This window comes from Carlito syrichta, unplaced genomic scaffold (assembly GCF_000164805.1).
Source record: "Carlito syrichta isolate Samal-C Ts95f unplaced genomic scaffold, Tarsius_syrichta-2.0.1 Scaffold303562, whole genome shotgun sequence".
Lineage (NCBI taxonomy): Eukaryota > Metazoa > Chordata > Mammalia > Primates > Tarsiidae > Carlito > Carlito syrichta.
Genome location: NW_007247658.1, coordinates 211,023 through 226,335, shown reverse-complemented (window position 1 = coordinate 226,335; position 15,313 = coordinate 211,023). Strand labels below are relative to the sequence as shown.

Genomic DNA, 15,313 nt, shown 5'->3' with positions numbered 1-15,313 from the left:
TACAGGCACGTGCTACCACGCCCGGCTAATTTTTGATTTATTGTAGAGACGAGGTCTCGCCAAGTTGCCCGGGTGGGTCTCGAACCCATGGACTCAGGTAATCCTCTTGCCTTGGCCTCCCAAAGCATTGGGATTGCAGGCTGAGCCACCGAGCTCGACCAGTTTTTTAATGTTTTGTAGAGACAGGGTCTCACTATGTTGCCCAGGCTTGATTCATATTCCTGGCATCAAGCGATCCCTCTGCCTTCTCCTCCTAAAGCGCCAGGGTTAGCGTGAGTAACCACGCCCAGCCACCTTTCTAGCGTCATTGTTGCTGCTCTTACCAACAATAGTGCCCTACATACCTACACATATTTAAGACCTCATACTTTGAGTTGTGATGGTGAATTTACAGTAGTATACATAAAATTTAGCTGATGAAAAGTTGTTCCTTATATTTGGGTCAAATGCTGAATTTTAGCTTGTCTTCTATGGAAATAACCGTTGGCAACATGTTTGTCGTTCTGGCTTTGGCATTTCGAGAGTTGACACTTTCTGGAATATGTAAATATGAAAAAATAGTTGAATAAATCATTTATGCCCTGCCATTAGTGCTATAGCATTTAGGCAAGGTTCTAAACATTTCTGGGCCCTGGTTATTGCATGTGTTGGATGAAAAGTCTTGGTTAGACAGTTTCCAGTGTCTAGCTGATATTTCAGAATCTTAAGAACCCAAATATTAAGTTTTCTACTTGTGTCTTTTATTATACATTTCCTCCCCCATCCCCTGGTCTCACTCTGTCGCCCAGGCTGGAGTGCAGTGGCACACTCACAGCCACCACAGCCTTGACCTGCTGGGTTCAGGTGATCCTTCCAGCTCAGCCTTCCAAGTAGCTGGAACCACAGGCCCATGCCACCATGGCTGTCTCATTTTATAAATTAATTAATTATTATTATTTTTTTTAGTTGGAGCCTCACTCCGTCGCCCAGGCTGGAGTGCAGTGGCACGCATGCTCGTGGCCAATCCAGTGTTTACCTGCTGGGCTCAGGTGGTTCTTCTGCCTCAGTCTTCCAAGTAGCTAGAAATTGCAATAGGCGCGCAGGCTACCATGCCCAGCTACTTTTTGATTTATTGTAAAGATGAGGTCTCGCCAAGTTACCCAGGCTGGTTTTGAACCTGTGGGCTCCCAAAGTGTTGGGATTACAGGCTGAGCCACCAAGCCCGGCCTATATTTTTTTTTGGTTTATTGTAGAAACGAGATCTAGCCAAGTTACCCAGGCTGGTCAAAGCCCTGGGCTCAGGCAGTCCTCTTACCTCTGCTTCCCAAAGTGCTGAGATGACAGGTGTGAGCCACTATACCCATCCTATATAGTCTTTACAATTAAGCAGATTGTGCTTATTTTTTAGTAATAGTTTATAATCTAGTTGTGCTTTTAAATTTGTGGGGTTTTTTTTTTTCCTGAATGCAAGGAGATGGTAGAGACACTTGGACAGTAAGGAAAGTTATTTTGCTTGAGATGCTGTTGCTGTTCTGTGACACCACATTGGAGTTTTTCTTTAAAATCTTTTTTCTTGTGAATTATAAAATAATATGCTTTTGTTGTTGGAACATTTGAAGAAAGGGAAAAGCCTAAAGATAGGTAGTAGAATTATCTATAATCTCTTCTACTTAGGGATAATCAGTGATTGAAGATTGCTTATTGCAAACTAATAATTTTGGAGTTGAGATATATTAATCACCAGATATTAAAATAATTTGGGAGGAACGTATTTTAGAATCTAGTATATGTGTGTGAACAGTTGTGATTTAGTGCATTGGTGAGTTAACTGTTTAAAAATGTAAACGACCGAAAGCTGTCACAGCTAGAGTATATAAAAGTAAGTGCCATGAGGGCACTGAAGTCTTTGTGGAGGGCTTTGTCTCTTTATCTGGAATGGATTGGGCTGCTGGGGTATTGCTAGTTGTAGCTAGGTGAATAGCATCCATGCTTTTACCCTCGAACCAAGCAGATTGCATCACAATGTAATTATATTGGCACTTCAGAATTGGGTATATTTTTAAATCATTAAGGAACAAGTTATTGACTCTGACAACCAAAACTATTCCTTAGACAATTTTTAAAAATTGTTAATTGTTTTTATATTAGGTATATAGATGTTGTTTTAGTAATTATTAGTTTATATGACATATCACTCTATGTCAGCACCAGCTTGGCATTTTAGATGGCTATGTAGAATTCGGTTATGTATTAACAGAAAGGAAAACTGAGAGATGGCTTGGCCATGTTTTTTATCCTTCGTCCTCTCATACAGTTTCAAGTAAAAACTTGCTATAAATGTAGATTGAAGACAGATCCGTTCTCTTTCCTGATTGGCACCTTTGCCTCTACATTCTGGAATTACCTCTGATTAGTAGGTAATACATAAGTTGCTGCTGTTACTTTTGACTTTTTTCTTGGTATTTTTAATGGAGATCATCATGCTGGTCAAAAACTTGTCTTAACAGCTAGGATGTGTCTTGTTTTAATGGACATGGAAGGAACGCTTTTTTCCCCCCTTTATAAATACGTCTTAGTCTGTTACCAAGGCTGGAGTGCAGTGGCAGAATCTTGGCCCACTGCCGCCTTGAGCTCTTAGGTTCAAGCAATCCTCCCACTCACCTTCCCAAGTAGTTGACTGCAGGCATGAACTACCGCACCTGGCTACTTTTTTTATTTTTTATAGAGATAGAGTTTTACTATGTTGTCTAGGGTGGTCTCGAACGCCTGGCCTCAAACTTCTCCTGCCTCTGCATCCCAAAGTGCTGGGACCACAGGTGTGAGCTACCACGCCTGGCCTGGAAGACATCTTAAAATGTCCTTTTGCAAAAGCCAAGAAAGGCTGTGACATTCCCAAGGCATACAGTTAAGAGAGTCATAGTGGGTTTATCTACGTTATGGCCATGATTGTGGATCAGATATCAAAAGGAGAAACATCTAAAAGAGGCCAGGGACATAGCTGGGCATGGTGGTGCACACCTGTGGTTCTAGCTCCTTTGAAGGAAGACTGAGGGGGAAAGATCGCCTGAGCCCAGCAGGTCAAGGCTGTGATGGCTGTGAGTGTGCCACTGCACTCCAGCCTGGGTGACAGAGGGAGACACCTACTCAAAAAAAAGAGAGGCCAGGGACAGAACTTTGGGAACTAGCCAGGTTTTCTTGAGAGGAAAAGGTAACTCAGAGTGGTTGAGGTTGAGAAGCTGAAGACCTAGAAAAAGCCACCAGCATCATGAAAAATAACTCTGGGAAAATGCTGGTGGTTCTGCCAGGTGTGTCTGCTGAGTCCAGCAGTTGTTAGGTATTGTACTTAATATCTCTGCTGTCAAGCTAGCAGCAGGGAGACCAAGATACGTGTACTTGGTAATTTAGGACATGTAAGTTTACATAAAATAGTAATAAGTATTCCAGCAACAGGAGAAATAATCTGACCCAAGTCAATTCAAGAATAAAATAATAAGCATTGGCATTAAAAAGATACTACAAGCAGTCTTAAGTTGATGTGTTACCACTGAGGATTTCTTTTCCATTTGTAATAACTAGTAAGCTGAAGACTGAGTTCTTATAATTTTTTCTTTTTAAAACAGATGACAAAGACATGTCTGATGGTCGGGTATAGTTCTTTAGGTCTTTCTGTATCAGTAAAGACTGGCACTGACAATCTGTAGCACTGAAGTAAACACTAGAGACAAACTTGTTTTCCTCTGTTGAAATATGAATTATAATTTTAAGAGCATTTTGTTATATGCCAAAGGATTTGCAGATAAAATTACACACGTTCAAAGAAACTTCATTTGCTCACTAAAAATAGCTTACCATAAATGCCTGTTTTATACTTTGGCCCTAGAATAATTTTTTTTTTTTTTTTTTTGAGTTGGAGACTTGATCTGTTGCCCAGGCTGGAGGGCAGTGGCCCGCTCACGGCCACCCCAGCATTGACCTGCTGGGCTCAGCAATCCTTCTACCTCAGCCTTCCAAGTCGCCAGAACTATAGGTGTGCGCTACCACGCCCAGCTAATTTTTGATTTATTGTGGAGATGAAGTCTCGCCAAGTTGCCCGGGCTGGTCTCCAACCCGTGGGCTCAGGCAATCCACTCGCCTCAGCCTCCCAAAGTTGTCCTTTGGGTCACCCTTTTCAGGTTGCGTCAGCCTCCCTTCCCTCCCTCAGCCCTGGTCTTATGTTAGACTACTGTCAGTCATCAGGCATATTGTCACACAGACATGCCAGCGTTTCCAGTATTGCTAAATTTTCTTGGGTGTGTGAGGTTGTTTGCAAAAAGGGAAAGGGGGACGATCAGACCCAGTGGTTTTCTAAGGCTTTTTTAGCAGTGAAATTCTTTTTCATAGGAAGTCAAGTGTAAGTCCTAAGGTATGAGATAACATTCCTATTTCCCCATCCCCCTTTCTTAAACAGATGAGGCATTTAGGCTCAGAGAGGTTACGTGACTCCTTCAGGGTCACACAGATAAGCATTGACAAAACTAATAATTTGGACTGACAGTTTTCCTGGTGGTTCATTAATTGCATTGACTTGCTTGCTTTTCCAATAGTGAAAAGGAAGAAGACGATAATGAAAAGAGAGAAGATCCAGGCGACAACTGGGAAGAAGGTGGAGGAGGTGGTGGTGGTGTAGAAAAGTCTTCAGGTCCCTGGAATAAAGCAGCTCCGGCCCAAGCACCTCCTGCTCCTGTAATTGGTAATCTAACTGTTTCAGTTTCCAAAGATGCCTGATTTATGTTTTATCTGTTTTTTTATTATTTTGTTTTTATTTTATCTTATTTTATTTATTTTATGAGTCGGAGTCTCACTGTTGCCCAGGCTGGAGTGCAGTGACTTGCTCATGGCCACCACAGCCTCGACCTGCTGGGTTCAGGCGATCTTTCTGCTTCAGCCTTCCAAGCAGCTGAAACTACAGGTGTGCACCACCATGCCTGGCTAATTTTTTTATTTATGTAGAGACGAGGTCTCGCCAAGTTGCCCAGGCTGGTCTCAAATCCCTGGGCTCAGGTGATCCTCTTGCCTTTGCCTCCCAAAGTGCTGGGATGAAAGGCGTGAGCCACTGCACGATATATGTACACTTTATATGTGGCTGTCTTTCAACTAAGTTTATGCTTGTGGTGACTGAGGGAGTGGGACGCCTTAGCGTTCCTGGGGAAGGGGGTCTGTGTTTGTTCCTTCAAGGACTTTCAGATCCTAGATAAAAGGAATCAAAGCTAAAATATGTTTGTTCTGTATGCTGCTCAAGTTTTATGCACATAAACTAGTCAGTTAACTGTTGAAGCATTTTCCAATTTTTTAGAAAATATTAACTCCTGGCTAATGGAGAGAAGGGTAAGGAAAGGATGTTCACTTACTAGAAGCTTCATTTAAGATTTTTAGTAATCATTACCAAAGGTTGAGTTCCATTCAGAGTTTTCATGAGAGGAAAGTCTTGAACCTTTTGTCACGTTAAAATATTTGTCACAGTTGAGTAAGGAATATTGTTCCTTGTGTTTGTTTCATTTCCTATTCTCTTGTCTTGAAGCATGAATTCTCAGCAGTACTGATTTTATCATTCTCTTGGGGGTGAAGCAATCTTATATCTTCACAGTGGCCTACCAAAGGACCAAAGTACATAAACAGATGTATATAGCATGTCTTTGGTATTATAATTTCATGGAGTGAGGGCAGTTAAGAAAAAGATGTCTAAAAGGCCTTATAAGGGCAATAGTGAAAAAATTTGAGAAGCACTGCTGTAGAGTGATAGGTACCTGTTACTCAGAATAGTATAAAGAATATTAAGTCCCCCCAAATCTTGCTATCTGGAGATTACAGGTAACTGTTACATGTTAACGTTTTTGCATCCTTTTTTGTTTTTGTTTTTGTTTGAGTTGGAGTCTCTGTCCCCCAGGCTGAAGTGTGGTGACACACTCATGGTCACCACCTGCGACCTGCTGTGCTCAGGGTATCCTTCCACCTCAGCCTTCCAAGTAGCTAGAACTACAGGCACATGCCACCACACCTGGCTAATTTTTAGATTTATTGTAGAGACCAGAGATCTCACCAAGTTGCCAAGGCTGGTCTTGAACCCCTGAAAGCAGGCAGTCCTCTCACCTATGCCTCCCAAAGTGCTGGAATTATAGGAGTGAGCCACCATGCCCAGCTCTTTCTGGCTTTTTGCTGTCTAGGAGGTGGGACTCTAGAGAAACTGAAATTAGTTAATTAATTTGTTTATTTATCTGAGTTGGAGTCTCACTGTTACTAAGACTGGAGTGCCATGCACAGCCTCAACCTGCTGGGCTCAGGTGATCCTTCTGCCTCAGCTTTCTAAGTAGCTGGAACTATAGGCGAGTGCCACCACACCCGGCTAATTTTTTTTTTTTTTTTTTTTAATTTTTTTGTAGGGACAAGGTCTTGCCAAGTTGCCCAGGATGGTCTTGAATCCCTGGGTTCAGGCAGTCCTCCTTGGCCTCCCAAAGTGCTGGGATTACATGCCTGGCAAAACTGGAATTTATTAAAAATTGTGTATTCTTACATGTCTAAACTTCAATCATCTTCAAAGTATTCTTTGATGCAATACACCTGTTGATACTTTGAACTGCTCGGTTTTTTTAACTATTCAATCTTGATGCCTTTTAGTGCTTTTTTTGTTTGTTTCACCTCTTCCATGTTGGCCAGACATTTCCCTTTGAGGATTTTTTCATCTGGGGAAACACAAGTAAAGTTTCTGGGTGAGATCAGGTGAAGAGAGGCGGGGTGGGGCGTGGGTTTCATGCTGGTTTGGGTCAAAAACTGCAGAACACACAGCATGGTGTGGGCAGGTGCGCCCGTGAGTCACCCATCAGGAAGTAGGCAAACATGTTGAAGAATCTCCAAAACAAATTTACTGGAGCCAAATGCAGCCTGTCAACAATGCTCAGTGGTGGGCTGATGCTGATGGGTTCCTAGAACACTTACCAGGTGGGGGGAGCCTGTGCTACAAGGGGCCCTTCCTCCAAGAAATGATTCCTTTTATGTTTTTGTCCATTTAACTTTCCACCTGTGTCCTCTCGGTGATCCCAGTGACCAACCCCTCTGCATTGCTAAATCCAGTGCACAAGTCTCAGTCCTCATCTTGACCATCAGCATTTAACAAAGTAACTTCCTCAGAACATTCTTCTTGGCTTCCAGGAGTCCACATTTCACTTCCCTGGTTGTTCACAGTTGTGGCTGGCCTCTCCTCTTAACCCCTGCTTCAAAATGCCAGTTGGCTCTAGGACTCAGCTCTTGATTCTCTTTCTTTACTCCCTTGGCAATGTCAGCAGTATGCCTATTACTCAAATGTCTCCTGAACTCCAGATAAAGTGTATCTTAACTGTCTACCCAGCATCCCAAATACAACATGTCTAAACCGAGCTCCTAATCTGCACATCATCTATCTCGGTGGCGTTTGTCACTTAGGCCACAAACCTTGGCGTCATCTTGACTCCTTCCTTTTGCCGCTCACCTAAATGCAGTCTTGATAAATTCCTTCTGGTTTTACTTGCCCATTAAATTCAGACTGTCTGTGACTAGCTTTCACCAGGCCCATTGCTACCGCTGTGTTCTGAATTATCCTTTCTTACACGGATTATTGAGGTGTAGCTTCTTGTCTGGTTTTTCTGTGTCTCCTTTTACCATTCCATCCCATCCACATACTTTGTTCCCTACACAGCAGCCACGGTGGTGATCTGTTTAAAATATGGCAGAGTATGTCTTTCTGCTTGTCACACCTCTGGTAGCTTCACCTCTACTTAGAAGCTTGCACATCTGCCTTGTGATCCCTCCCTCTGTTTTTTAATGATTATTTTAAAAATGTGTTTGCTTTAGATTCAAGGGGTTCAGGTATTGTTTTGTGAAACAGGCATATTGCCCTCATTTAAGGCCACAGCCTCCTCCCTACCACCCTGCTCATCTTCTTGTCTCCTCCATCTAGAAATCACTGCCCAATGGAACTTGTTACGATGATGGAAGCAGTGTCTGTACAGTAGCTGCTAGCTGAGTACCCAAGTTGTGGGGAATGTGAACTAGGAGCTGACATCTCATCTAAGAAACTTAAAATGAGTGGCTAGAATATAAGGTCCTTGAAGACAGGGGTTTTATTTGTGTTGACATTTGTATCTGTGTGTAGCTTGGGTGCTCAGTAAATAATGCACGCACATGTACGCTCTCCCCCATATCATCAGAGTGTTCAGATGGTTGTAGTGTATTTCAGCGGTAAATGATGTGGGTGTTTACTTGAAATTACATTTTCAGTAAATGGAAAACATTGTGTGACATTGTTTGAATCTATATTGAGGATGGAAAAAGAAAGGAAAAAGCTGGAATATAAGTCATGAAGGAAGATTTTGGACTACTCGGCTACATGGGTTTTTCTCTCTTTTTTAACACGTTTTCTAAGTAAAAAAAGAGGAAGAGCTGTGAAATCGATGTGGAAGATGGTGAAATAATTAAGCAGTGCTAGTATTTATTCTTTTATTACCTTTAGAATCTTAAACTATAACTACACAGACTTTTTATTTATTTGTTTGTTTATTATTTTGCGTTGGAGTCTCTTGCTCAGTCGCCCAGGCTGGAGTGCAGTGGCACGCCCTCGGCCACCACAGTCTCAACTTGATGGCCTCAGGCGATCCTTCCACCTCAGCCTTCCAAATAGCTGGAACTATAGGCAGGCACCAGCCCGGCTAATTTTTTGATTTATTGTAGAGACGAGGTCTCGCCAAGTTGCCCAGGCTGGTCTCGAACCCATGGATTCAGGCAATCCTCTCACCTTAGCCTCCCAAAGTGCTGGGATTATAGGCATGAGCCACCGTGCCCGGCCTCGGACATTTTATTAGATAAACTTTTTGCATATGGCATCTCATTCAGTCCACCAACCTAATAAAGAAGTAATACTCATGATTGGTGATAGCTAAACTAAGGACTTAAAGTCCTGTTTTGAAAGGCAGTCCCGTCTTCCTGATCCAGCAGATTTCTTTCCCGCTTTCAGTAACTTAGTTTATGAAACTTGTTTACATATATTAAGATTGCACATTGGGGGGGGTGGTCAGAACAACACCCGAGAAAAGTAGAATGTTTGCACTTTTTTTCTTTTTTTGAGTTGGAGTCTCGCTCTGTTGCCCAGGCTGGAGTACAGTGGCACACTCGTGGCTACCGTAGCCTCACCCACCTCCTGGGCTCAGGTCCTCCTGCCTCAGCCTTACAAGAACTACAGGCACGTGCCACCATGCCCAGCTAATTTTTTTTGTAGTGATGAGGTCTCACCAAGATCCCAAGGCTGGTCTCAAACCCATGGGCTCAGGCAATCCTCTCAGCTCAGCCTCCCAAAGTGCTGGGATTATAAGTGTGAGCCACTGCGCCCAGCCGAATGTTTTCACTTTGAGGATTTGAGTGGGAGTCTCACCCAGTCACCCAGACTGGAGTGCAGTGGCACACTCAGGGCCACTGCAGCCTCAGCCTGCTGGGCTCAGGCTATCATTCCACCTCAGCCTTCCAAGTAGCTGGAACTACAGACACATGCCACCATGCCCTGCTAATGTTTTGATTTCTTGTAGAGATGCGGTCTCACCAAGTTGCCCAGGCTAGTCTCGAACCTCTGTGCTTAGGCAATCCTCTCATCACGGCCTTCCAAAGTGCTGAGATGATAGGTGGGGGCCACTGTGCCTAGCCAAATGTTTTCACTTTGAGGCATTTTCTCAAATAGATTCCTTCTATTGTCTGACCCAGGAACCCTTGTTATATCAAGTATTGATTTTTTCCTGTGGCTGTGAAATGACTGGGATTGCAAGAGTAGTTTATTAAAATGCTGAGCATTTGTATACTTTCTCTAAGCTGTTATAAAATATTAGTTACAGAAACTCCAGAACCGGGAATGACTAGTGGTGTGTATAGGCCTCCTGGGGCCAGATTAACCACAACGAGAAAAACACCACAAGGACCACCAGAAATATACAGCGACACACAGTTCCCATCCCTGCAGTCAACTGCCAAGCACCTAGAAAGTCGGAAGTAAGTACTTTGTTTGGGATGTTTATTCCTTGTCTAGGGAGTAGGCTCCAGGGGATAGGAGTGCTTACCCAAGGGGACTACTCCTTACTGGTCAAGCCCAGACTGCAGCTGACAGGCAGCTGAGAAACAGGCAGGACTTTATATATGCCCAGGAAGGGAGGGAAGGGGTGAAGGCCCTGGGCAGGGCGAGGGGAAAGAGCTCTGGAGACACGTTTTGTCTTCAGTGGTTTCTCTTAGCTCTGGTGTATGTTTTCTAGCAATATCAACTCTAAGTTGACCTTTTTTTGTACGTATTTTAGTGGTGGCTTTTGCCCCTTATATTTGGAAACTAGAAATGTGAGTGTGCTTTTTTATTGTATTTCCATTTAATGTGAGTAGATGGAAGGTGTTGGCATTTGTAAGTCTAGTATTAAAATGGTCTTATTTCAGCAGGTGCTTAAAATGAGTGCTACCTGGAGTTAAATGACCCCATATGGCACATCTAGCACATCTACATCTTATTTAGGGAACTGAATTTTCAAAAACTAGATGGGAAGAAATGTAAAATGACACCAGATGGAAATGTTCCTTGGGATGGTTTTTAGGGTAAAACCCAGCCGTTTTGCACATTTTAAGAGCACGGCTGGCTTGAGTTTAATCCTCCACTTGGACTTGCTCCTCTGCTCTGTCTTGCAAAATGTCTAAGGACCTCTGGGAGGGCAGTGGCTCACAACACTCATCTTTTTGTTGTTGTTTGTTACCTGATCTAATCAGTTCCATTCCCACAAAATAGCAGTGAGGAGAAAGAATGAGTAGGGCCTACTTGAATGAGAAAGTTGTTCCCCTTACTTAAGCATAAAGAGAGATGTGTTATCTATTAATTGCTGAGAGTCAGAGTCTTAGGAGGAGTGTCATCACACAGCTTTTAACTTAACTGTTGTCTTCAAGTTGGTCCGGAAATAGAGTTACAATTAATACTGTTGAGTAGAAGATAGAACCATAAAGTTTCAGGACAGTGTTCTGTGTATTCTGTTCCACTCAAGCCTTCAGAATGGTTTGATAAGGATTTTATATGCCAGTTCTCCTTCCCTGACCCTCGCCAAGACTTTTCTAAGTGGTGACTTTTTTAAAATTCGTGGAAGAGTATTTTCAGACCCCTGGAGAAGGAGAAATATTTACTGATTACGTGTCTTTTCCCTTAGGGATAAAGAAATGGAGAAGAGCTTTGAAGTAGTAAGACACAAAAATAGAGGCAGGGATGAGGTTTCCAAAAACCAGGCCCTTAAACTCCAGCTAGCCAACCAGTATGCTGTCCTTGAGAATCAGAAAAGCAGCCACTCACAGTACCATTAAGGAATGGTCTTTGCTAGCCCTTCCCAGGTAACTAGACCACAGCCAGCACCTCGAACAGCTACTCGTCATCTGCTCTCTGCTGGATCTACAGATTGATGCAGACCACTTGATCTCAGTGACCGGCCCTGTTGCACTATGGAAATTAATGTGTTACGACTGTCTTTGTGAATTGATTTGGGGGAATTTTCATGGCTATATAAATGTGTGAACTAGGTGCAGCAGTTTTCTTTCGTAATTGCTCTGCAAATACAAAAACCAAAACCTGCAGCCAGTGGTCATTTCAAAATCTTTTTATGTTCAGATACTGAGCCTCCGTAAGGGTTGACTACCTCAGATTTGCTGCACTCATGCGGACTTCATGTGGATCCAACTTCGGGACAAGAAGGTTACAGCTGTTAAGTGTTGCCGATGTGGACCTTGGAACCAGCTCTACTGGGTTCTTTCCAGGAATCCTGCAGAAAGTCAGCCATCTGGGTTCTGATCTGCTGTGAAAGATGAAGATTTAAGTGACCTTAATTAACCTGTCCTGTGCCCCACCCTTAAGGAATACTCTCTGTAGTAGGCTGTGGCTCCGTTAGCCTTCCTGGAACATGCCGCTCAAAAGAACTCGTGTGTTCAGAACATCTCTGTAGGACTGATTTGTCATTTGAATTTTTAGTTGTATTCTGAGGTAACCACAAATTAAATTCACCCACTTGGGTCCACCAAGTGCGTGGGAAAACGGGGTGAGGGAGAAAATAACCTTGTTTCTTTTAGTAACTTTTTGTTTGGATAGTGCTTTATTTTTGTTCCACATTAAGGCCTTTTTTGCTTTGACTGGAAATAAGTTCTTTGACAGAGCATATCACATGGTGAAGTGTAAGTAACCTGAAGTCTGCATTAGAATTGTGAAATGTCTCGTGAGTCTGCCAATCCTGAGGGTGGAACCAAGTAGCCTTTGAGGTAAAGGGCAGTAGATGCCCGCGGTCTACTTCAGGTGCTTAAAGCCTCTCTAATCAGGTCTGAACGGTATGGTCAGCCGCAGCGGAAGGAGTCTGCCTTCTGCTCGGGCCAAGGAGCTCACTGACCTGTCCTTAGAAGTTCAAGCAGCATGAGCAGAGCCTCAGCTAAAACCCAGTTACGTTTCCCGGATCGTGCATGATCTTGGTAAGAGTTCCTTCTATACTTGTGCCCAGACTTAAGACATTGGACGTCCTGTAGATGCAGTCATTGTCCCAGCTGGCTGTTCACAACTTTTCAGTGTGTCGTCATGTTGTTCACGTGAGAGTCAGGGCAAAAGGTGATGTAGCACTTCTGTTTTTAGTAATCACAGCTTAAACCTAGTAGTTTTTAGTCCTTAAAAGGGACTTGAAGGAGCCACCCAGGGTTGCAGAAAAGTTTCTTTCCACCTAATGAGATAGTTAACTAATTTTGTATCTTTGGTTTAATGGAAATACTTCAGAGTGGTCTGTGACCACTTGATGCAGAGTCTGGGTTTCTCTATAATAAATCCCTTTGCCAAATGCAGGAGTGGCAGACTTGCTACCGGCAAGAGTGAAGCAAGTGGTGAGTAAAACTTCTGATGTGGGAGCATTTTCCTTTAGGAGTTCAGTCTCGATGAAAGTGTTGGTGCAGGAATCAGACTCCTAGGAGGATTGCAGTGTCTCCTGATGGGACCTGCCAGCCATGTCTGGGCCCTAATGTTGGCATTTCTTGAGGCGGCAGCTAGGATGCCTGCCTTCTGATGTATTTAAGTAGCTGCACCAGCCAAAGGAGATTGGATGATTAAATCAGAAACAGGAGATTCTTGGTTAAGCTGAAGATGTCATTTGGGAACCAAAAACCTTAACAAATAGTCTCTTGGACTTTGAAAAGTACGCTTTTTCTCCCCAGCAAAATGTTGGGTTCTGTTATTGAGGAATGAACTGAGAGAAGTACGTGGAGGTGTTACATCATGGCATACTGTACCAGAAATCTGAAGGCCTGCAGCAGATTTAAATTCCAACTCTTGTTACACCTTTTTAAAAGATTGTGAGAATATCAAACTGTCCATGAATCAAGTTTAATACACTGTATGATGGGTGGACGAGGCTGTCTGTTGTGCCGTTTCCTCCCCTGGATTCTCAGGCACGCTTTGGCAGTGCAAGAACTCTGTAACATTAACAAACTCAATAAAAAGTAAATATATGGACTGGGAAGTTCATGGATGTACTTGAAACCCTTCCTCTTGTGTGGGGGCTCCCGCTGTGGGAAGGTGCTGACGACCCAGGTATGTCGAGGACTGTGGGCAGAGCACTGTGGTCCTAAAAGACAGAGATGATTGCAAGACCATCAATGTAATTAAATACACCAACAGGAAAAGAAGCGAGAACCTGGCTGCAAAGCTGTGGTAACAATTCTCTTTGGAAAAGTACTGAAGTATGTTTTTGTCTTTGCTCTGTTAAATTTTGGTTACCTTAAACTATATGGCAAGGAAATCTAAGATCCTTATTTTGTAAGGTAAGGATTTGAGGCATTGACCCTCACTTCTCAAAAGAGCAGTTTTAAATTTCAGAATTTAGTTTGGATTATGTCTAAAAGATAACAGTCACCCTCTTAAAGTGTACAGCTAAGTAGTTTGCAGTGTATCCTCAAAGTTATGCAACCATCACCTTCTGAATTCCTGAACGTTCTCATCGTCCCAAAAAGAAACCTCATATCGATATCATTTTCTTCCCCCCAAGTCCCTAAGCCCCAGGCAACCATTGTGCTATGCTTTGTCTTGGTAAGTCTTGTTATTCTGGACATTTCAAATATGTGGGGTTATACAGTTTGGGTCTTCGCTGCCTAGTTACTCAGCATGTTTCTGAGGCTTTGCATGTGTCAATGCTTAATTTTTATTGCTAGCCGATGACCAGTATGGAGATGCACATTTAATTTATACATTCATCAGTTGGACTTTTGGGTTGTTTACAGATATTTGGAATAACCTTGCTGTGAACTTTGCATGTACGCGTTTTTGTGTCACAATGATCTCGGGTATAACTAGGGGTGAAATTGCTGGGTCATCATCACTTGAGGAACTGCCAAAGTTCCAAACTGGCTTCACCACATTACACTGTTCTCACCAGTCTGAGGATTCCAGCTTCTCCATATCCTAGCCATTTTCCTTGCCTCAGACTCTGATTCTAGGCTTTCTAGTGAGTGAATTGTCTCGTTGGGGTTGTTTTGCCTTTCTGTCATGACCAGTGGTGTTGAACATCTTTTCATGCGCTTATTGGCCATTAGCCCATCTTTGGAAAAGTGAATCAAGTCCCTTTCCAACGTTTAAACTGGATTGTTATTTTTGAGTTGAAGGCTGGAGTGCAGTGGCACATTCATGTCCACCACAGCCTGGACCTGATGGGCTCAGGCAATCCATCTACCTCTGCCCTACATATGTGTGCCACCACACCCAGCTAATTTTTTAAAATTTTATTGAGATGAGGTCTTGCCAAATTGCCCAGGCTGGTCTTGAATTCCTGAGCTCAGGCAATCCTTTCACTTTTGCCTCAGAAGCACTGGGATTATAGGTGTGAGCCACTGCACCCAGCCCTCGGATTGTCATTTTGTTCATGAGTTGCAAGAGTTCGGTACTCTGGGTACTAGCCCCTTGTCAGACACAGGATTCGCAAGCGTTTCCTTCCGCCTTTTGTCGGTTTCTTGGTAGTGTCTTGCCCACGATTTTCAGTTTTGAAGTCCAACTTACTTTCTTTAGTTGCTTGTACATTGTGTCATAGCAATGAAATCATTGCCTAACCCAAGGTTTATGCTTATTTTCTTCTAGGAGTTTTACAGTTTGGGCTCTTTCATTTAGGTCTTTGACCCATTGTATATGTGAGTTGGGGGTCCAGCTTCATCCTGCATGTGGGTGTCCTGCTGTCCGGCACCAGTTTTTGTTTTTTGGTTTTTTTTTTTTTGAATTGGAGTCTCACTCTGTCGCCCAGACCGGAGTGCAGTGGCCGCT

The 15,313-nt window shown here is 43.1% G+C and overlaps 1 protein-coding gene across 6 annotated transcripts in view; it reads left to right on the top strand.

The window, feature by feature from the left end:
* Window positions 1-13,526, top strand: part of CDV3 (CDV3 homolog) — a 17,459-nt gene extending 3,933 nt beyond the window's left edge. The window contains exons 2-6 of one of the 6 annotated variants that reach the window (XM_021712644.1): window positions 3,054-3,056; window positions 4,563-4,708; window positions 9,858-10,017; window positions 10,447-10,449; window positions 11,199-13,526. In XM_021712644.1, the coding sequence (XP_021568319.1) occupies window positions 3,054-3,056; window positions 4,563-4,708; window positions 9,858-10,017; window positions 10,447-10,449; window positions 11,199-11,349 (463 nt within the window). In that variant the 3' untranslated portion in view covers window positions 11,350-13,526. Of the gene's footprint in view, window positions 1-3,053; window positions 3,057-4,562; window positions 4,709-9,857; window positions 10,018-10,446; window positions 11,028-11,198 lie in introns of those variants that run through there. The other 5 variants (XM_021712646.1, XM_021712648.1, XM_021712645.1 and 2 more) reach the window with 5 other exon arrangements.
* Window positions 13,527-15,313: the final 1,787 nt, after the last annotated feature.